The sequence below is a fragment of the Sceloporus occidentalis genome, unplaced genomic scaffold, assembly GCF_023333645.1.
Source record: "Sceloporus occidentalis isolate IW3139 unplaced genomic scaffold, rSceOcc1.0.p SCAF_7, whole genome shotgun sequence".
Classification (NCBI taxonomy): Eukaryota; Metazoa; Chordata; class Lepidosauria; order Squamata; family Phrynosomatidae; genus Sceloporus; species Sceloporus occidentalis.
The window spans coordinates 90,903,917-90,927,792 of NW_028316987.1; the positions used below are offsets into that span (position 1 = coordinate 90,903,917).

General features: G+C 43.4%; 1 protein-coding gene across 1 annotated transcript; it reads left to right on the forward strand.

Moving 5' to 3' along the window:
• The first annotated feature begins 1,552 nt into the window (after positions 1-1,552).
• LOC149310084 (xin actin-binding repeat-containing protein 1-like) lies at positions 1,553-14,932 on the forward strand. The gene is made up of 3 exons (XM_089533664.1): positions 1,553-1,585; positions 2,814-2,867; positions 6,082-14,932. The coding sequence occupies exon 3, from the start codon at positions 6,084-6,086 to the stop codon at positions 13,701-13,703; it is 7,620 nt and encodes a 2,539-aa protein (XP_089389790.1). The 5' UTR covers positions 1,553-1,585; positions 2,814-2,867; positions 6,082-6,083; the 3' UTR covers positions 13,704-14,932.
• The last annotated feature ends 8,944 nt before the right edge of the window (positions 14,933-23,876 follow it).

Genomic DNA, 23,876 nt, shown 5'->3' on the forward strand with positions numbered 1-23,876 from the left:
GCTTTTAATGGATTTTAATCTTTTTGATCATTTAATGGCTTTGTGCCTTTTGTGTTTTGCTAATTGTAATTATTTATTAAAATCTGTTGTTACACGGAGTCCCAAACTGGGGGAAAGGCAGATGACAACAAAAACAGCACAGGCACAGAGACACAGAGAATACTGGAATTTGCATGAATCTGCACTGTCAGAAGCAAACAGCAAAAAACAAGCCACCTTGTGCTTCAGAGCATGCCTAGTCTGGATTTAAAAAAATAATCATTTGACCTTAAGCCAAACATACCATTCCTGTCCAGAAACATTACACAAATATCACACGAAAAATAAAATAAGACATAGCCTCTTATAGTTCTGCTCAAATCTACATATATATCTTCATATATTTTGCTGGATCTATTGGTCAACAACCAGTTTTCTTTGGAAAGGGGTATTTTCATAAAGGCCTAAATATCCTAAAGGCACTAGATCTGGTCAGATCTTGGAAGCTAAGTAGGGTCAGCCCTTGGTAGTACTTGGATGGGAGACTGCCAATGAATACCAGGTGCTGTAGGCTATATTTCAGTGGAAGGTACTAGCAAAAACGCTGCTGATTCTTCCTTGCCTATGAAAAACCTGTTAATTGTATGGGGTAGGCATAAGTCAACAGGCACATACACATTTTGTTAAAAGAGGCAGTCTGGATTAATGCTCCCTTCCTCACTCCAAAAACATTCTGTTGCCAAGTCCTGTTGCCACATTTTTACCATGTTGGACTAACTGGAACCATGACAGAGGCCAGATTTGACCAGGTGGCACCCAGTTTTTGATTCCCCCTCACTGGCTTTTTACATGGCTCAGGCCCATGGTGACCAGATGTCCTCCTTTTTCTGGACATGTCCTACCTATCAATCTTCTGTCCAGGAGGAATTACAAAATGCCCTTCATTTTGAGGATAGCTAAGAAATACAAGTTTATATTTACACTAGTGTTTTTAACTTTGGAGGGGGGTAATGCCCTACATTTTGTAGTGCCTTGTCTTCCTTTGCAGTTATGACTTCTGGTCACCCTGCTCAGACTCTAATACAATGGGCCCTTGGTATCCTCTGGGGTTTGTTTCCAGGACACACACACACACACACACACACACACCATGGGTGCCAAAAATCAAGTCTCATTAAATACAATGGCATAGTGAAACTGTGTCCCTTATAGAAAATGGCAAAATCAAGCTTCGCTTTCTGGAATTTATATATATCTTGAATAATTTCAAGCCTTGGATGCTCAAATCCATGGATAACGAATCCATGGATGTGGAGGGCAGACTGTATAGCCACTTTCCCAATGATGTTCACAATCCTTTCCTTTGCACAGCCTGGAATCTTATTGTCTGATGCTGGAATGCTGGCACGTATCTTTACATATGTGTCTGCCTGTCTCTCTTTCAGACGAGAGGACATCAGGAGTTTTAGGTGACTCGGATAACAGAAGACACATACCTTCCCAAGGACACAGGCTGCCCTCTTCCCCCTCCGTGAAGGAGAGGTCTGCTCTCTATTTGTCCCGTGCAGCTGCTGCTGCGGATCACACCAGTGGTCTGCCAGAACTCGTAAGTTTCTCATGCTTTACATTTCTCTCATGCTTTTAACCCACCACAAGTATTTCCACAAGGCCTTTCAAATGGTCATAGAGGAGGAAAAGGAGAGCGAGTCCAGTGGGGTGTCTTAAAAACTAGAAGCATGACTCTACATAGCAGTCTACATTTCAAAACTTTATGATTCTGTAGCTTTGCTGCAACAAAACACAGCTGTGCATTTCAAAGATGCACATCTGGGCAAGAGGGCTCCAATGCACATCAGGCACTTCTGTTATGCATTGGGCACAGATATGAGATGCATTTATAGTACAATTTTCCCTCCACATTCACTGGCGTTAGGGGTAAAGGATCCTCGTGAATGTGGAAAAAACATAAATAAATTTAAAAACCACTATTATTTTTACCTATGAGAATGTCTCTCTGGGAATCTTTAGGTCCTCCAATGCCAGAAGTTGATCAAAGAATCATGCTGGAGGACCTACAGATGCCTAGAGAAGTGTTTTCTCCAGGAACGTCTAGGTTCTCCAGCAAAATTCTATGGCCAACTTCCAGCAGAATTGCACGGGAAGACCTAGAGATCCCTAGAGAAAATATATTCATCAAAACCGCAAAAGTCAAAGCCACAAATGTGAAGGGTGAACTGCATTATTGTTTATTAATTTTATTATGTGTATTTGTATTATAATTTTAAATAACAGCACAGTTGAAGACATACAAAAGTAATACTGTTTTCCACCTACAATGAATTTGAGTCAGAGGTCCAAAACACACTGCAGAAACAATCCAGTTTGGAGCTGCTTTAACTGACCTGGCTCAGTGCTAGGGAATTTTGGGAACTGTAGTTTTGTGAGACATTTAGCATTCTCTGTCAGAGAGCTCTGGTGCCACAATAAAATATACTTCCTAGAATTCCCTAGCACTGAGTCACTTGAAGCAGTCTGGATTATTTCTGCAGTGCATTTTGAACCAGAGACATAGCTGTGTTAGTCTGAAAAACCAGTATGCAAAGGGATCTTGTAGCATCTGAATTTGATGTTCACCTTGAGATAGTTTATAGATATACAGTCAGACTTAGAAATATTTCCCAGAATACCTTGTCTGGCACAGCTAGTGGCCACCCTGTCTAGGACTCTGGGAGTTGTTGTACAAAAAAGTAACTTTTAAAGAATATATACTTGCTTGCATACATAAGTGCCTGCAGCAAATGCAAACATAAACTTTGTTATTTTCTTTCATTCAGAATTTTAAACACGAAATTACTTTTAATTCTCTCGAATACCAGAAAGTAAAGAAGGTAGGGAATTTTATGAAGATGGGTGTGTAGTTACCTAACTCTGTCTCTACTGCCAGTTGTATGATTAGGTTGGCAATCAGTATAACCGTGTGTTTAAAACTCCACTAATACAGTTGCACTTGTTAAAAATGCATTGAAACTAAAGTTTGGTTCCCACTACAGATAGTTCTCTTTATAACATCTATTTATCTTGAACATCTTGGGCCAAGTTGTGGTTTAATGAGGAAAGACTGAGAAATTTTCCTGCATAAAACTGTATTCTGTTCCTCTAGGTACCCATTGACATTGGTACCCATTCCTCAGGTCACTAATCTCCTATCAGCAAAGGATCTGTTACTAATCCCTGGAGTTTCTATTGCATTACTCCTTCTGGTGGTTGTTTCTTGTTCCTTTGCCCATGTGGAGCAAGTAAACATTAAGAGAATAGTGGAAAATAACATGATGTACTGGTTTGAATGACAGACTGTGACCAGGGTTTGAATTCCCACTTGATCAAGGAAGCTCACTGAGTGACCTTGGGGAAGTCACACTCTCTCAGACCGTGTCTGTATAAACCAGGGTACTCCAGGAGCAGCCTGAAATATCCTGACCCTGTAGCTGTGCTAACCTGGCCCCATTATCTGTTCCTCTGTTCACACGCTGCCACAGTGTCTCACTGAGTTGCCCAGCACATCTGCCACTGACATGGGTTGCTCACTCTGAGGTCAGAACAAGGAGTGCAGAATATGATCATTGTTGTGCCCAATGTTCTGACCTCAGAAGCAGTCCACTGCGGCAGTAGATGCACCAGGAAACTTAGCAGGGCACTCATGCAGATAGCTGCAGCAGCATGGGACCCAAGGACTCCAGATCTTCCCAGGAGATCCTGAGTAACAGTTATGGTTTTTTAAAAATCAGTTGTAAGGCTATTATGCACTGGTTCTGGTGAGGAACATGCCAGACATCATCCAGACTACTCACACCAGAGCTGTAGTTTAGGATGTGCATCGTCCATGCAGGATGACGCCAGAACTAGGGGTGGGGGAATGGATCTTTTGACCTGTGTAGGCAGGACCTTAACTTAAGCAGAAAGCAAATGCAAAGCCCCTCTGAACAAATCTTGCCAAGAAAATCCCATGATAGATTGACCTTAGGGTTGCCTTAAGTCAGAATTGACTGAAGGCGCACAACAAAGAGAATAAGTAGTTACCGCTATATTCCTTGTCCTCTCTTTCTGGGAGATGGCACAAACTTAGAGGTCAGAAATGAGCCATGTCAACAGCCATTGCAAAGAGGCAGGGACCAAAGCATTATAGGATGGGAACTCACTGAAAGTATCTTCCCTTCAAACTATAGTAGAGGGTGGCAGACCTGAAGTTAGTGAGGCAGAGAATCCACCCCGAATCCAGCAACTGAAGGTGCTGGTTATTATTATTAATTTATTATCCACCTCTCCCTATGGATTGAGGTGGGAAACAACAATAGATTAAAATATAACACATAACATCAGTTAAAAACACATTAACCAATACATGTTAAAATTCATAATTTAAAAGTCATCTGGATAGGCCTGCTGGAAGAGATTGGTCTTTAATGCTGTTTTAAATACAGGCAGCATATAGAACTGTCAAATCTTTTCCAGTAGGTCATTCCACAGTCTAGAGGCGGCTGAAGAAAAAGTCCTCTGGGTGAGAGTTGACAGCCCTAGTCCTAGCTAAATGGAGTAAATGTCTCCTGGGGGACCTGAGTGTATGGGGCAGATTATACAGGAGGAGGCAATCCCATAGGTAACCTGGGCACAGAGCATCTGTGGTATTAAAGGTAATAACCAAGACGTTGTACCTTGCCCAGAAACCAATTGGCAGCCAGTGGAGTGATTTTAATATTGGTGTAATATGATGATTCCTAGATGTACCATAACTAATCTGCCTGCTGTGTTTTGAATTATGACCAATGACATCAGAGCCACTGACCAAAACTAGACGCTGACAACGTCCAGCCCAGGCTTTCAGGGATGGCTCTAAGTCAACCTAAGTCTAAATGAGGAAGTATTTTTAAAAACAATATTACAAGCACACTGTCAGTAGTAAACTGTTGCCATTCATGCTCTGAGCCTTGCCTCTCTTGAATTGATTGAGTTATGCAGTTGATAAACATTCCTTTTTTGAAGTAATCTGATTCATACAAAAGAGCATGTCCAGTGTATGCATTCCCAAAGTTCAGGTTTCAAGGGACATAAAATCAGTCTCCTCACCACCTGTTTCTTTATCATACTTGCAAATAACACAACCTACTTCTGCTTCAGCACAATTTTGTCACCAAAGGGATATACATCTTTTCAATGCAAACTCTTTTGAATTTTTGAGACCTTTCCCCTGAAAAACTGGGTCTCCCAAAAAACACCATTCAAACAAACCATCCCTACATTCCTTCTACACAGAAGACAATCATTGACCAGAATGCTGTTGGTTAATCCCAACTAGAGTAGGCCCATTGAATGAATGGTTGAATGGTGAGTCAACACATAGGTAAATCCAGTTGATTCAGTATGTCTGTTCTAATCAGGAGTAACACTATGATTTGGGCCAGTGAGTTGTTCAGGAGCATCTGTGATTGCAAGATGACTGCAAGGTCACAAAAGTCACTCTGTCAACATCTCTGTATTCAGTCAATGTTACAGATGTGTTTCTTGTCACCTATCACCCAGCATCCACAGTCCTGGGCCAAGAAAGCCCCATGTCACTACTAAGCATGAACCTTCCAGAGTGTATACTGTACAGAAGATTGGGTAGCCTCCATTCAAGAGCAACAGGTAGTTGTAATACATCAATGAGTAGGAATGGCACACTCCCTGACTTTCCTTAAATGCCTCCAATACCTTAACTATGTTCCTGGTGTCTGATAGGCCAACAACAGGCATGGTATAAACCTTTTTACTCTCCCATTAAACATAAAAATAAGAATTTGACACCCACGCAAAATGACCAGGGCCTGGATTGAGTTTGTGCCTTGCTGTGATTAGACATTTCCTAACATTATTAATCGTAAACCAGCCATGGCATGTGTTAGTAGAGGAGTTTGGAGTGGTGTAATGTTTGGTGTGCTTTGGAAGTATGGAGTAGACCTGTATATCTGCATAATTAACCCAAGCTGCTGCATGAGTTTGGCCTTTGTCACTAACAAGAGAAGCTTTCGTGGAGAAACTGAGCTGACATTTCACACACTGTTTCTTTAGACATGGCAGAGGCTCAGAACAACGTGTGTCCCAAAGCCAACATCAAGAAGGTAGATGAGAATTTGCCACCTCATCTGTCTCCTCCTCCTCAGGATTCTGCTCCAGGTGCAGCTTCCATTATTAGGAGTCAGGATTCCAGTCCACTCCCCCTACCACCTCCAAAGGAAACCTTCTCTAAGTTCTACCAACAGCGTCAAGTCAATGAGCTGAAGAGGCTTTACCGCCACATGCATCCTGAGCTCCGGAAAAATCTGGAAGAGGCGGTGAAAGAGGATCTGACAGAGATGTTGAGCACCGATGACCCTAATGCCCAGGCCTCAATGAGCCTAGATGCAGTGCTTCCTGGAGAGGTTCAATCCATGCGCTGGATCTTTGAGAATTGGACCCTAGACTCCATTGGAGAACATCAAGCTGCCAAGAAGCTCACAGAGGAGGAAGCCATCCCAAGTGGTGATGTGAAAAACAGATCCATGAAATTTGAAGGCCAACTGCCCAATGGAGACAGGCCTTTGGCCAAAGGATCTGAGACAGAGCAAACCAAAGGGGATGTGCGTACAGCTCGATGGCTTTTTGAAACTCAGCCACTTGATACTTTGAACAAAATGTATTTGGATGAGGCCAATTTGCAAGAGGCAGTCCTCAAAGAGCCTGTTCAGAAAGGAGATGTGAAAGGTGCTGCCCAGCTATTTGAAACTCATTCTTTAGACGCTTTGGGCCGCTGCAGTTCAGTGGAGGAGCAGAGTATTCTACAACTCAAGTCAGAAATTCAAGAGCTCAAAGGTGACGTAAAGAAAACCATCAAGCTCTTCCAAACAGAACCTCTCTGTGCTATCCGAGACAAAATGGGAAACATCCATGAGATCAAATCTGTCTGCAGAGAAGAAATACAAAGCAACATGGTCAAGACAGCTCGCTGGCTCTTCGAGACACAACCTCTTGATACCATCAACAAGGACACATCCAAAGTGCAAGTCATTCGGGGGATCTCTCTAGAAGAGGCAGCAAAGGGAAACGTCAGTGGAGCAAAATGGCTGTTCGAAACTCAACCTCTAGACGCCATCAGAGAAATTACTGTGGAAGAAGCTGATTTCAAGGCCTCACCGGATCTCATCCAAGGTGCTGATGTTAGTAAACAGTGCCAGATTTTTGAGACTCACCCTCTTGACACGCTAAAAGGAGAAGCTTCTGATAGCATCCTGGCCAAAGAAGAAGTTGTCAAAGGGGATGTGAAATCAACTCTTTGGTTATTTGAAACACAACCAATGGAAACACTGAAGGATAATTTTGAAGTTGGGCATTTAAAGAAAGTTGAACTTTCAGATGAGGAGAAAGGAGCTGTGAAGCAAACAAAGCATGTTTTTGAAACCTGCCCTTTGGGGAGCATTGCTAAACCTCCAACTGGAGATACATCAGCCCCCAACATTCAAGAGGTGGAGAAAGGTGATGTGAAAGCCTTCAAGAGTCTCTTTGAGACCCTACCTTTAGATAGCATTAGGCAGGTGAGCACGGAGGAAGATGTCAAGGAAGGAGAGGAAATACACCCAGAGAATGTCAAAGCCCTGTTCAAGGTGACACCTTTGTATGCCATCAAAGATAGCTTTGGAAATTTCCACAAAGTCACATCTGTGAGCAGAGAAGAAGAAGTAACAGGAGGAGATGTTAAGAACTACAAGTGGATGTTTGAAACCAAACCTCTGGATCAATTTGATGACAGTTTCCAAAAGGTGGCCCTTGTTAGAGGGATCACAAAGGAAGAAGTGGTGGCTGGAGATGTGAAAACAGCCAAGTGGCTCTTTGAAACACAACCCATAGATGTCATCCACAGCCAAATGAACCCAGCAGAACAGGACATCTCTGAGAAAAGCGATGCTTCCCCAGGAGGAGATGTGAAGACTTGCAGGTGGTTGTTTGAGACACATCCAATGGACACCCTGTATGAGAAGGAGGGGAAGAAGCAGGACAGAGAAGAACTTGTTCCACAAGGTGATGTTAAGTCATGCACATGGATGTTTGAAACACGGCCTTTGGATTCTTTGAAAGGCCAGGAAGAACAATACCTGCAGGTCAGCAAAACTTACTGCCAGGATGAATTAGAAGGAGTAGATGTGAAAACTGTCAGGCACCTTTTTGAGACAGAACCCTTGATCAATGATACTATAAAAGGAAATGAAGCCAAAAAGATAGTCAGGTACTCTAGCCGTGTGGAGATGCAGTCTGGAGAAGTGTCTAGGGTGAAGGAGTTCTTTGAAGCCAAACCTTTGGATTCAGCTCATAAACCAAGCATGGACAAGAAGGACACTGACATCCCAGCAAGTGGGAACATTGAACAAGGGGCAGTGCACAAGTTTACCTGGCTCTTTGAAAACTGCCCTATGGATACCCTGAAAAGTAGCATGGAGGGTATTCAAGAGGTGGCCCCCCAAAAGGACATCCAGGGTGGAGATGTTGGGGGCAAAAGATTTGTTTTTGAAACGTACTCCTTAGATCAGATCCATAACCAAGAGAATGAGATGCAAATCAAGAAGATCCAGGAAGACACAATGAATAAAGCTGACATCAAGTCCTGCACCATGCTGTTCGAAACCCGTCCCCTGTATGCTATCCAAGACAAAGAGGGAGGATACCATGAAGTCACCTCTGTGAAGAAGGAAGAAATCATGAAAGGTGATGTGAAGGGTGCCCGGTGGCAGTTTGAGACCAAAGCTTTGGATCAAATAAAGAAAGACGAGGAGGTGTTTGTGATCAGGGCTGTCACCCAGGAAGACTTCAAGAAGGGCGATGTCCAAGCGGCCAGGTGGAGGTTTGAAACAGAGCCTCTAGATTCCATTGCTGTAGAAAAAAGGCCTGTCTTGAGGACCATCAATGATGTGCAGAAGGGAGATGTCCAATCTAACAAGCAACTCTTTGAGTCTGAGCAACTGAGTCAAAAGAGGTACGTGAGGATGGTCAGTGTCAGTGATGTTCAACAAGGAGATGTTAGGACATCCACCTGGCTTTTTGAAAACCAGCCTATTGACTCCCTGAAAGGAGAATCAGACATCACTCCCAGCCTGTGCACAGTACAAAGGGAGGATATCCATAAAGGGGATGTGAAACGCTGCACTTGGCTCTTTGAGACTCAACCCATGGACAGCCTGAAAGACACAGAGGCCTCTGAAGGTACTGAGCCTCTCCAGGTGTTTCATCAGGCTGATGTAAAGAGCACAACGTGGTTGTTTGAAAGTACCCCTCTGGATAAGCTGAGCACGTCTCAACACTCTGCTGAAAAGGAAGAAAGAGAGAGAACTGTCACATACACTCTGGACATCCTCTCCTCTCATCGAGTGATCCGACATGATGGTCTCCTTATCGAAGCCAATGACAATGAGAGTGTCACAATGGCAAAATATAATCTTGGTGTTCAAGGAACCCCTGAAATCCAAAAGGAAGAAGTCATGAGAGGCAACTGGCAAAAAATCTTGGTGCAGCTACTTCAGAGGAGCAACGTGGAGGCCTGTGGGGAGCTGGTGCAGGAAGAAGAGAATGGGAATGTCCGAGTCAGCCCAGTGCAGTTGCTGGACCCTAGCAAGGTTGAGAAAAGCAGAGAGGACCTAAAGGATGATGTGGCAAAGACTCTCCAAGAACTTCTCAATCAAGACACCTCAATCAAGAAAGGAATTCTGATGCAGGAGACAGAGGCAGGGTCAGCCAAGATAACCATCTATTCCCTCCTTCATCATGTTGCTCAAGAACACAGACTGCTTAAGGGAGATGTGAAGTCAACCATTGGGAATCTGCTGGCTTCTTCCCAAGACAACAAGGCGACAGCTACCATCCAACGAGAAGAGAATGAGAAAGGCAATGTCCAGTTGTACACCAGCTGCATCGAGAAGGGAGATCTCGACTACTTAAAGAATCTCCAAAGGGAATCAGAGATAGATTCCCTTGCTTCCTCCCAAGCAAAAGAGGAGCTGATGGAAACTGTGCAAGAGGCCAAGGTACCTGCCCAGCTACTAGAGGGGAAAGCAGTAACCAAAACAGCAGATGTGATATTGGGGGATATCAATGGGGCTAAGCAAGCGTTCTTGTGTAAGAGCAATGAGGGGGCTTTAGGAAGGGAGACACTGCATGCAAGTGAGCTAGGTTCTGCTGAGCATTGTCTTGTGCAATCTCCAACCCCAATGATACGGAAGGAAAATCAAGTTCCTGAGCATGTTAAATTGCCTATCCAGCCCATGCAAAATGGTAGCAACAGAGTAGTGAGAGAAGAGAAAATAATCCAGGGAGAGAGAAAAGAGGGAGCAGCCACTACCAAGTTAACAGAGCAGAAGGATGTTGCAGGTGTGGCTATCCACTGTTCCCCAGTAAGGCCAGTCACCCAGATGGCAACACAGCCCCAGACACAAGTTCTTGGCAGTGATCTTCAAGCAGCCATGCAGAATCTCAGACTCGCCACCGCAGAAGCTCAAAGCCTTCAGCATCAATTCCAGAGCAAGCTTCAGAAAACAACAGAAGATACTCAGCAGTCCACCACCCAGATAGGCACCATGCAGGCAGCAGGACCGAGTAAGGGCTGTGTAGCCACCAGCCAAGAACAAGCCACCGATGCCACCTTCCTCAGAGCACAGGAGACATCCAGGTCCCTTGCAAGTGTGCCTCAGAAGAGAACAGTGTCACCCACAAAGGTCAGTGCTTCTGAGGAAGTGCAGGGATGGGCTCTGCCATTTGCAGCCTGCCAGGATGGTCCAGTTGGGCCTAGTGCAGACCTTAGTATTAAGGATGGCCTTTATACTGCCAAGCCAGTCAAGCCCTATGTAAATCCATTTATTGAGTCTGATTACAAAGAGCACTCCGTTCCAGAAGAACAGGAGCGAGAGGCTATAATCAGAGGGGATGTACAGACAGCTATCAGAGCCCTGCAGAGTGCTGCAGCAGAACAGAGGCAAGTAGACAAAGAGGATGTTGTCCGTGGCAACTTAAGAGCCGCGCTTGAGTCCCTGGAAAAGTCTAACGTTAATGTCTCCAAAGGAGATTTTAAAGCAGCTATGATATACAGGAATGCAGGGCAGTCCTATTCCATTTGTAAAAAGAAAAATGAGACTCAGACTCTTAGTAACCAGGCAGCTGATATAGTAGCTTCAGGCTCACAAGCTGTTAATGACTTTCCTCCTCCTCCTCCTCCTCCAGCTTCAGTGATGGGAATCGAATGCCACTCAACCAAAGAGAGAGAAGCGGAGATTCTGGGGCATTCCTCACTTGCACAAGCACATGTTCCTAAGACTCTCTCTGCAGCCCCTGCCAAACCAAGTGACCAGAGGCCTTTAGAGAAGCCACAACTACCCCCCAAGCCAGAAGTGATTTCCCCACCAAGGAGAAAACCAGTCCCACCTCCAAAACCAGAGTTCCTTTTGAAGGAATCACTTCCCCACCCTGCTGGCTACATGAAAGGAATGCCAGCAGCCCAGCTTTCCTCTCCCAAATCTCCAACTCAGGTTGAGCAAAACAAACCAAAAATGTCACCCATCCCGAACCATGCAAAGACAGCTTGTGAGGCCAAGATATGGGAGCCATCCGCATACCAACAACATTTGTCAGCCAGTCCTGTGCTTCCATCATCTATGTCTACTGCAGTTGAGGACGTAAGCTCTGAGAAAAGAGCTAGAAGAGATATTGTCAAGACTCCTTTGCAAGTGGCAGAAGAAAGGTATAAGGCAAAGATAGAAGAGCGGAGCAAAGTGAAATTGGGTGACCACAAGCTTTCAGCAGAGGCAGTAAAAAGTGGACCAGATGACTGTGAAGGAGGGAGCTGCTATCAGACAAAGGAGACTGAAGGTTTGCTCAAGTCTTGCCAACCAGAAACTGCAGGTGCCATAACCTGTAGGCAAGATTCTCCATTGTCTCTTGGATTCCAAACAGATCTCACTAACCTTGATGGCCAAAGGAAGCCATATATCTCTGCCAAATGCCATGCTAATATTCTGAGGAAAGGAGCAATCATGACACACAACGCATCTTTGAAGACAGATGGTATAGATGCATTTGGAGCCTCTGGTTCCAACGCTTACCAGACAACAAGCCCAAGAACAGAGATAATGGAACCTGCCTTTCCAACATCTTCACCTTTACAATTAAAGCCTTTCTTTGAAGAACCACAGTTTGTGCACAGCAAAGGATTAAGAGAGCCAGAAAGGAAGACTGAACAAAACACAGAGGAGGAAAAGCCCGTGGTGATCATGCGGGGGAAGCTTTGCAGAGAAACCGAAGATGAACGTCGCAAGAGACTGTCTGTTCACAAGGAGGAGATCATGAAAGGCAACGTTAAAGAAGCCATGGAGATATTTGAGAACCTGCGAAGGCAAGAGGCACTTCAGGAAATTTTAACCCGAGTGAAGGAGTTTGAGGAGGAAACCTCCAAGGTGGATGTGAAAACCTTGAGAAACTTCTTTGAGAACGTCCCTGACTGGATGGTGTATCAGAAGACTCACCAAACTAAAAAGTCCACAATAGAGAAGGCTGAGCAAATGAAAGAAGTCAAGGAAGATGCTGATAGTGTTTCCTCTGTGGAGTTAGCTTTTGAAGATCTGGAGAGAGCAAGCGCTGAGATCATTCATTTAAAGGAACAGACCCTAAGCAGACTCATGGACATTGAAGAGGCCATCAGGAAAGCTCTGTGTTCCATTTCAAGCCTGAAATCTGAATCTGACATTGCTGGACTTTCTGGACTTCTCAAAGAGTCTCTTGGAAGTTCTCAGAGCCTTGCAGCTGGGAACAACATTCGTAAGATCAGTATTGTGTCCAGCAAAGCCAAACAGGACAGGGGGACACAGAACTCAGGCTGGGATAGTGAAAAGGTTGTAGAAAGGCAGGAGGTACCAAAGATGGAGCTCGAGGTTCCTCACATCATTCAGCCCCGAGCAAGTTCACCTTCTTCTCCTTCCTACATCTCTATTCAGTCTGCTGCACGGAAAAGTGGAGAGTCACCCCAAATGGCACGGTCCCCCTCATCAAATTATACTGAAATGGCAATGGGAAAGGAAGTGTCCGCCGAGGACATTTTTAGCTCCTTGCCACGTAAGTCAGTGAGGTCTGACGGCTGCAATTTGACTTTCTCTGAAGGTGAGCAAGCCTCTGTCCAGATGCAGAAAGGAGCAGGTTTGATTAAGCAACAGCGTCTCAGCAGCCCTGAGCTTCTCCATCATCACATTAGTACCAATGGTGATAAGGAACTGAATGCATCCCAAAATGTGATCCAAGGAGTAGGTTCTGAGTATGCATCCAAATCTTCCTTGTGTGCTTTAAGCCCATCAAATCCAAGGAGGCAGAAAAGCATCCTAGAACTTCAGACTAGCCATGATGGGTCGAAGCTCTTTGGGGCTACTAGAACTGTGACAGAGCAATATGAGGAGGTGGACGAGTTTGGGAACAAGATTATCACATCTTCCACCACTGTTACCAAACAGTCAGAGACACAGACGTCCTCGACGTGCGACATGGTTTCGTGTCCTACAAGATATGAGGTGACGGCTTCTCCAGTTCTTCGAAGATACCTGAACAGCCCAGCTGACTTTCCTTCAAATGGGGGCCACCAAGAAGCAGGGGTGGTATTTGTCACTTTTAGCAATTCCAAACCTGCAAAGAAATAGAGTTTTGTCACTTTTAGCTACTCCAAGCCAGCAAAGATTTTCTAAGTGGAGGATAACAATAAGGGTCAAGCGCTACTAACTAGTTAACCCAGAGGACTCCACTTTAAACCAGTTTAAGATGACTGGTTTTGAGATTAACTCAGCTGAATTAAACTCATTGCATTCATTCAAGATTAAGCAATTTGTGGACTTTATTAAAACATGTGCATACACATTAGGAAAACCTCTAAGCCTTGGAAAACTTTTGGAATGAGTCTTTGTGTTTGAAGATAACCTATTTAGCCTGTGTTTGGAACCAGTTCTTGAAGAAAAGACCACCAGCTTGTCATTACAATATAAATCTGGATTTCAGGTCCAATGCTTGAAAGAAAAGGAGAAGGATTGTAGAAGATACTTTTTTAAGAGTGTTTTTAGTATTTAGAAGAATTGCCTTGTTATATCAGGCCAAGATTCACTATTTTGTTTCCAGCTATAATGGACCACCAGATGTTCCAAATGCAAGCCAAAGAGATTTGGACTACATACAACCAAAGAACTAGTGATTTAATAGTTTGAGGAATACACGCATGGCAGGGGGTTGGACTGGATAGCCCTTGCGGTCTCTTCCAACTCTACGAATCTATGATTCTATGTCTTCTACCTTTTCCTCTTCTTGAACTTCCCAACCTGTTTCTCTCTCCTCTTACCACTCACCATGTTGTATGTCCTCAAAAAACATACAAATGCCTTCCCTCATCATCACAGATAAAGCAACAGCATGGGTTTGGAGTAGTTATTTTCTTAGTTTTCAACACCTCTCTACTTTTTTACATTTTTAGCAAACCAAGATTATTCAGTAGTGTCCATGTTTAGCAAGAGGTACACACATTTGTAATGAAGTGCATAAATCAGAATTGGAAGAATCTTCATCATTTCCCTTCCCACTAATGGGAAAGTAGGGGAGATATTCTAGTTAAAATAAGCATCTTCTATAAAATATATATTGATGATTATAGCTTTCCTCTCTTTTTTAAATTTTAGAACTGTAATTTATTATTCATTGTTAACATGTCCTTTAGGCTAGCTTTCTCGCCTGTCCATTGTTTCAACTGACTATAAAACCATGTAAAACAGTTTTATTAATGATGAATTTTTTGTACATTCTCAAGTGATGGTTTTAGATATTTTGTAGGTACTGTGTTTGTTTTTTTTATTTGCATTCTGAAGATAAATTTGACTTCTGAACAATAGCTCTGAGTTGAATTGTTTTTGGAACTGTGTTTGCTAGAAGGCTGGTTCGCTCTGAAATTACCCCATAGATGAAGGGTAGAGTTCTTGAGACCTTCCACATATTGTTGGATTGCAACTCCCAGCATTCCTCACCATTGGCTATGCTAACTAGGGCTGCAGGAAATTGCAGTCCGCCATGTATCTCACCCCTTAGTTCATTCACAATATATGAAATCTGACAGCAGTTTTATTAAAGACAAGGATCAAGTGAGTACAGACAGAATCCTATTGATATCACACTCCTGTGTATATTCCTTTAAATATACAGATCTGCTTTGCTGGTCACTGTGCAATGGAAGTACTGAGTTCATGAGTGTATAAGCAGAGTTCCACAGGTATAACCATTTCACATGGGCCTAAATCCAATTCTCAACTAAGTAGAGGAGAGCCATTGAACAGCTGGATTTACCTCTGTGCCGAAACTCATCATTCAACTATTGATTCAGTGGGCCTACTCTAGTTGACCCCATCCAACAGGATTCTGGCCATGCAGTTGCACATTCTTGGGTGGTACATAATTGTTTCTCAGCACCTTTGCTGTGCCACTTGATTCCTTGGATTGCAGAACCAGCCACTGGATGATCCCCACAGCACAGTGGGACAATAAATAGACACCGGAGCACATACAATTGGACAATGTTGGTATTCAACAGAAGAGGGAGATGTAACACCAGGATGTCGGCCAGAATGGAGAAAGAAATATTTCTTGCCTGATTTTGTTGTTGTTGTTGTTTTGTGCCTTCAAGTTGTTTCCAACTTATGGTGACCCTAAGGAAATCCTCTCGTGGGGTTTTCTTAACAAGATTTGTTCAGAGGAGGTTTGAGACTGAGAGCCTGTCTCCATCCAACACACAAACCACTACCCCATGCTGGTTCTATTTAAATAGTTTAGTTTAATTTAGTTTAAGGAAATCAAGAAATCAAAGTTTCACCACTATTTAATCCACCGAAGGGCTGATCCTTGAGGTCAGCAAATTGGATGGTCAGTCTGAGCACTAATCTGAAGGAGGCACTAAACCTAAGATCACTCGAGCTCAGTGTTTGTTGAGTACTTTTCAACTGTTTGGCAACAAACTACTGTCAGCACTCATTATCTACATATTCAACCATCCACTGCTTGAAAATATTTCCCAGAAATATAAATTCATTTTTTAAAAAAATAATCTTTATTAAATATATACAAGATAAAATTAAACTTACAACATAATTTGACATAGCAAACACATTTTGTACTCTGATCTTGAATAAATTTCCGATCTTCCTTCTGTTCTTAGGATTTTAAAGAGAGCTTCTTCCTTATACTATAAATGAAACCAATTGTAATGTTATGTATTACGCATATCATACTTATATCAATTCCAAAAAGCAGACCTTGATTTTGCTATTTAATATAAGGGACTCCATTTTACCATGCCACTGTATATAGTGGGATTTGAGCAGCCACAGATATTGGTATCCACAGGTAGGGTTGCCATAAGTCAGGACCTCCAAACCGGGACAAATGTAGGGCAACATTTTCAAATTTAGGACACCCTTTTAAAAAATGAAGGACACACGAAAAATTTTGATGATTTTTAAAAATATGTTAATATAAATGCATGTTTCTTAGGCATGATCAAAATGGAGGACATTTTGGCATTATTCCTAGAAAGATGGCAGAAATGTACTTCCCTTTCTGCTCAAACCACCCCCCTCCATTCCAAAACACACAGGACACACATTTGGGCATTGAACATGGCTTTACTTAACATTGCCTCTTGCATATTTCAGAGGCTTATGAACAAACAGTGAGCGCATGCCTCAGAAGCTGGCTAATATCAATATCACCATCTTCATCATCATCACTATCACTGTTAAAAGCAATGAAGGCCTTGAGTTCTGGTCCCCACAGCACACTCCAGCTCCCAGAATTCCACAGCCTTGAGTCAGAAAAGAGTTAAAGCATTGCCAGTCAAACTGGGTTATTTCTCCAGTGTGGATGCAACGTGATGGTGCCACTCCCATCCCTCCCTCCCTCCCTCCCGGGCTCCCTTTTGCCTGGTGCCTCCCTCTCAGCCCCCCCCCCATGGCCCCCACGAGTCCTGGCTTCCCTCTTGTTGGGAAATGCAGGCCTGGCCAAGGAGGGAGTTGGGCACACAACAACAACAGCAGCAGCAGCAGGCGGAAGGGGGGAGGAGGAGAAAAAAGAAAGGAAGGAGAAAGAAGGAAAGGAGGAGAAAGAAGAAGAATAGGAAAAAAGTTAAAAAGAGGAGGGGAAGAGGAGGAGGAGGAGGAGGAGGAGAAAGAACAAGAGAAAGGGGGGAAAACGAAGAGGAGGAGGAGGAAAAGAAAGAACAAGAGAAAGGGGGCGAAAAAAGAAGAGGAAATACCTTGCCGGTAAAGCCCTCTCCATGGTGCTCAGCCTTGGGCCCGCGCAGGGAGGAAAGAGAAGCTCCTCCTCTGGAGGCTGGCTGGCCAATGGGAGAGTGGAGCTAGAACAGCTCCACCCCGTGCTAGCTTTCACAGGCTCCTGCAGCAGGGGTGGGCTGTCCAGCCATTGGCCAGCCAGCCTGAAGGGCAGGAGCTCCTGCTCAGCCCTGCGCACGGCCACAGAAGAGCTGGCAGGGCAGCCCAGGGCGCAAAATGGAAGCCCCGGAGGGCTGCAAAGGCCGCAGCAGGAGCGGCTGCAAGAGTGGCCACGTTGGTGGCAGACTGGCAGTCGGCAGCAATAGCTGCAGAGCGGCTGCAGCTGCTGCTGCTGAGGCAGGGACCAACTCAACCCGGGGCAAACCTGGGGGAGGGGCAAAAACAGGACGGGACTGTGCCAGGGGGCCAAAAAACGGGAAAGACCCGCCCCCAGGCGGGATATGGCATCCCTATGCGCAGGGGATCCTAGAACCAAACCCCAACAGATACCAAGGCCCCATTTTACATACCATCCAATATTTCATAGATAAAAACCGGAAAATGTGTGGCCCAGCAACATTGGAGTGTGGTCAAAATGGCAAAAGGTACGAATGAGAAGGAACACACAAGCTAGGAGAGGATGCAAGTTTGCTTTTGCCTGAGTTTCCTGGGAAGGGCAAGATTCTTCCCCATCTTCTCTCCTTGCTGCTCAGTTAATGGAGTGCAAACTAGTTTTGCACTTTGAACTCAGTTTGGACCAATGGAAGTAAGCTGAAGATGGGGGGGGGGGGGACATTGAGAAGAGGAGGGAGAAACTGGGATATTCAAAAAGCTGCTGAAAAAGTGGGATGGCAGGTGATTAATTGGGACTCTCCCTGACAACTCAAGGACAGTTGAAGGGTACGTAACTATAGAAATTTCTGGTTTGATGTTTGCTCTGGGTGGCAGTAAGGGCTCACTTTGCTAGGTTTTGCCATTTTCCCCAAGCTATACAACTTGACAACACTAATACCAGTGATTAGTGCAGTCCTTTCCCAGGATACTGGTTTTCTTAAGGGTGGGCCTGTCTCCCTGCCAAAAAAGCATTCATCTGTCATTTTTCTATATGTGAGAGGTGCAGGAGGAGGTCCAGTTGGTCTCTTTTTTTACATAGCAATCCTGACTTAGGGTGCATCCACACTACAGAAATAACACAGTTTGGCACCACTTTAACTGTCATGGCTCTATCCTGCAGAATCCTGAGATACATAGGTGTACAAAGTCTTCTGTCTTCTCTGCTTAATTAAGAGTGCTGGTGCCTCACAAAACTACAAATCCCAGGATTTTGTAGGATGGACAGTTAAAGTGGTGTCAAACTGCTTTATTTCTGCAGTGTGGATACAGCCTTAGTTTGTAAAGGAGGGAAATGGAAGGAGGAGAATGAAACTGGAATATTTTTAAAGCAGCTGGAAATGTGGGATGGCAAAGGGTTAATCAGGACTGTTCCTCTCAAAGTTGGAGGGCATGGGTTGCACAGCTGGAGATTCACACAGGTCATAACTTTGCACATCTCTTGTACAAGGTCATCTTATGGCCAAATTTTGTTGCTGTCTTACACACATGGAAGTTCTCTTCCAAAAGCAAGTGGACAGTTTGTCCAATGCTGAATGTACATGTTCAGTTCGCAGTCATGGAAGTGGAGTCACACATGCAGTTCCTTTTTGCTGCTGAAATTGATGTTAGCACTGCCATAGTTGCATATTTGGTTGGGCAACATTGCCATTCAACACAATGTTCACATAGCATATCAAGGTATTGCTCCACATATGGAGATTTATGCCCCACATACATTAAGGGTTGCACTGGGAAGCAATGTAGTTGCTTGCAACTAAAGACTCCAGCTTTTCACAAATAAAAGCTAGGATAAGTGTGACCTAGCAATGTTAGAGTATGGGCAAGATGGATAAAAATTACTCACAAGGAAGGACACACAAGTTAGAAGATGCTGTCACAGTTTGCTTTTGCCTGAGTCTCCAAGGAAGGGCAACACTTGGCCCCCTCCTCTCTTCTTCTATGGCTGAGTTAATCTACTTTTGAATTCTGAATATAATCTACTTTTGAATTCTGAATATAATCTACTTTTGAATTCTGAATATAATCTACTTTTGAATTCTGAAATCAAAGTTCTAAGCCAGGACAAAGAGGGGAAATGGGAGGATGAGAGAGAAACTGGGACATTTTAAGAATGAAAAAGTGAGATGACAGAGGATAAATTGGACCGGTCCTTGCCAGAGAATGACTAAGAAGACTGTTTAAGGCAAATTAACATGTATTAAAATGATTTTAAATTATCATTAAAACTATTTTTGCATCGAAAAATACAGTGAGGCCTCCCAGAATTTCTCTAAGCTGCCCTATTATAGATGGAGATTGAACAAAACCTGCTTAAATAAATAATTCTCTCTAGCTGAGAATGCGAGTGCACAAATTGTGTAGTGGTGATACACCCCATGATCAATAGTTTTAAATCTGCACAAACAACATAGTAAACAATGAGAAATATACACACACAGCATTCATTGTGCACAGTGTGATTGAGCTGGAAGGATTATTTTTATCCAGTAATCGCCACGCAGAACTCATAGAACTAAGAATGTAAATCCTCAACTATTTCATCCTCACATTTGGGGATGAATAATTACAGTTGTTTTCTCCCTGCTGTGAGAGAAAGACAAAAACAAATATTTCTCTGCAGTATTCAAACATCCTGAAATTTTGCAGAGTACTTATTTTGCAGAGACGACATGGGGATACAAAAAGCTCTGAGTGTGATTCTGCACCACAGTCCAGGTTTCACAACTTTAAAAATCCTTAGCTAAATGACAGATGTGCAATTAAGCCCTATTAGCGAACAGCAAAGATGTGCATCTGATCTGAGCACCAGCAGGAATGTCCCTGTGTGTATTGGTTATTTCTATGGGGTGATCCTAATTAGCATCCGGCATTTCTGATGTGCAAGAGGCAATTTGGATGTACATAGGACACTTCTGATGCACACTGGACACTTCTGATGTGCACTGGGCATGTCTAGTCCACATGGGACATTTCTGATGCACATTGGACACTGCTGATGACATTTGTAATGTGCACTGGGCACTTCTGATGCACACAGGACACATCTGCTGTGCATCAAGAACCTCTGATGCATATTACACACTTCTAATGCATATTGGACATTTCTGATGCAAATTGGACACCCAATGTACACCGAGCTCTTCTGATGCACATTAGACACTTCTGATGTGCATTGGGCACGTCTAGTGCACATTTGACACTCCTGATGCCTATTGGCACTTCTGGTGCACATTAGACATTTCTGATGCACTTCTGATGCATTGGGCACTTCTGATATGCACTGAGCATGTCTGATGCATTTTGACACTTCTAGTGCACATGGGCCATGGGCCCCAATGCACATTGGTGCCTATTTCACTTCAGGGCCTTTGATACACTCCTTGCTGTAAATTGGACTAACATGAAATAGATCAGGTGAGGGCAGTTTTGGAAGAACTAGCAAGTATTTCCTACTGTCCTAGGACTGCACCAGTTGATGCATGGTAATATTTTCCTATACAGGGAACTGCCAGTCCTCCTCCTTTCATTGAGACTTGTAACACCTGAGGAGGAAGAAGAGGAGGAGACAGTTCTATTTCCTTTGAAACCCCAAAGAAAGCTGAACTTTAACATCACTATCTGAGGTGCTGAACCTATTCTGAAGATAGGGTTGAGTACCTGGCATAGCTTCTTGTTGGTTTTAATTTTTAAATGTTTATTTAAAGCCAAAAGGGATCTCAGTTACATACAATAATATTCCAATATAAGAAAAGGAAAAATAAAAACACAAAAAGCAGGGAGGGGGGAACCAAATTAGTTGCAATTTTCTAGAGTACTTGGCATAGCTTCTTTATTTTTTCATGTATAATTTGGTTAACACAAATAGTGATGTATGCTTTGCATATGTAAAAAAAATCTGACATAAATGAAATATAACAAATTATACACAATAGCAACAAACATATCAGCAATAAAGAGATTTCTTCCTTTCTCATCTGTTTTTTTTTTAAGAGGAATTAACAAACAGGAAGGTTTCTTTGACACCATCAGAATGATTTATCACATTGTGCCTTGTTCCTCCCCAAGGATAATTGACTTTCCAGATTAAAACCAAGGTCCAAACAAAGATCAAACACAGTGGTTGGTCATCTCATTTCAGGGGGGAGCAAAGGAAGAATGTGCTCTGTGTTCCATACCTGTCTATCCCATGGAGCGCATAGCCATCCAGAATATTCTCCTGCACCGCACATGTTTCTGCTGCAAGCACTGTGGAAGGAAGTTAAGGTGAGCAATGTTAGACTTAGTGTTGCACCCAACCATGATTTCTCCCAAATGGTCCATGTAACAATTGGTTGCTTGTGACTTCCATGTCAGAGATGTGGTGGAAACTGTTCCATCCTCTAATCCGAATTTCAAAAGAGTTTTTCAAGGTACAGTGAGCCCTTGGTATCTGCTGGGGTAAGGTTCCAGGACCCCTCGTGTTTACCAAAGTCTGTGAATGCTCAAGTGCCATTAAATACAGTGGTATAGTGAAATTGTATGTCCCTTATATAAAAAGGCAACATCAAGGTTTGCCTTTTGGAATTTATATATATATTTAAATATTTTGAAGCCATGGATGGTTCAATCTGTGGATAAGGAATCTGTGGATACGGAGGGACAAATGTACCTTGGATAGGTCATTTAAAGTCTGCTACAGCACTGATGTGCAAGCTACCAGGTGCCACCAAATATGACCTAAAATACTTCTCCCTCAACATTGACCCTATGAGTTGGATAGGGAAAGGATGGTGCTTCTTCTTCAGTGTGCCCCAGTTTTGGGCTATTTAGTCTGATCCATAGGAGGACGGGGGACTCTGGGCACAGTGCAATCATAATTCAGAGATATGTTTGCTGTTAAAGATTAGCAGTACCCTCTTCTGCCAGTTGAACTCAGATCTCAGTCTGAAGAGCAGTATGCCAACAGAACTGCTCTGCTGGCTATGGTTGGCTGGCAGAAGAACCAAAAGGAAATAGGAGGAAGAGAAGCAGAGGGCAAGGGCAAAATTGCACCAGATCCAAGTCTCCTTCAGCTCAGGGATGCAGGCACAAGGCCAGCCAAAGTCAGGCCAGGGCATAAAAGGTTCCTAAATAATTTCCAACCTCTCTAGGATGAGAAGGGTTTGGATTCAGCACAGTTTCAGACAGACAGCAGTGGCTCAGATGTCCTTGGGCCATGGAGGATCATGGTCTTATCCTGAGTCAAACCATTGGTCCATTTCAGCCAGTAGTGTTGCCTCGAGGTTGCCACAGCTCTTCAGGATTTCCTACATGAGAGACCGGAGATGCTAGGGACTTAACCAGGGAACTGCGGTATGCAAACATATGCTCTGGTACTGAGTCTTCCCTCATAGAATTCCATCCTATCTTCATTGTCCTATCTCTTTATTTGCACATTTTCTGATATCAGTCTACCACTTTAACTGCCATGGATTCATAATCCTGGGATTTATAATTTCATTAGATAGTTCAAACTGTAGCACTGTAGATCAAGGGAGTGTGCTAGAGTTCCCTGAGAATTTTAAGTATCTCCACAAACTGCATATCCCAGGAATCCATAGAGTGGTGCCATGACAGCTAAAATCGTATCAAACTGCTGTTAGTGTAGATACAGTCTTGCTGTGATGGAATTCAAAGATATAGCTGTGTTAGTCTGTAGAATCAGTATGTAGAGAGAACTTGTAGCACCTTTGAGACTAACTAAAGAAAGAAGTTGGCAGCATGAGCTTTTGTAGACTTACGTCTACTTCCTTCAAATGCATTTGAGGAAGAAGACTTAGAGTAAGTCCAGAAAAGCTCATGCTGCCAACTTCTTTCTTTCAATTACTCTCGAAGATGCTACAAGATCTCTCTACATCTTGCTGTGATGGTATCCCAAGGAATGATGAACTGTGAATGCAATTCATGTGATGCTTGTTGATGTGTGTTTTGCAGCTTGCTCAGCTACACAATCTTTGATGGTGCTTTCTATTGCAAAATTCATCATAAACTTCTTTCAGAGAAGAAACGGACAAGCCAAGAGGAAAACAACAGTATCCCTCAAAAATACCAGCAGAGAGCAAAGCAAACAAGTCCAAGACTGGGATCTAAGAGTGGAAATGAGCAGACAGGAAAATTCCTGATGAGAGAGAAAATGCAACCACGACTTTGTGGATCCCAGTCACAAGCTAGCCTGAGATTATATAGGCAGACAAGACAACTAGGTTGTGAGACAGCCTCATGGAACAAGCTCCAAACTCACTGGCCACCTTTAAACGAAGAAGATACAGGCATGAAATGTTATAGATCTGAAACACCCAAGAAACTGCAACATCCCAACATGATTCTGCACAACCGGAACAGAACAGAGAGGAATCCCCACAATGCCTTCAAAGATGGATCAAAAAT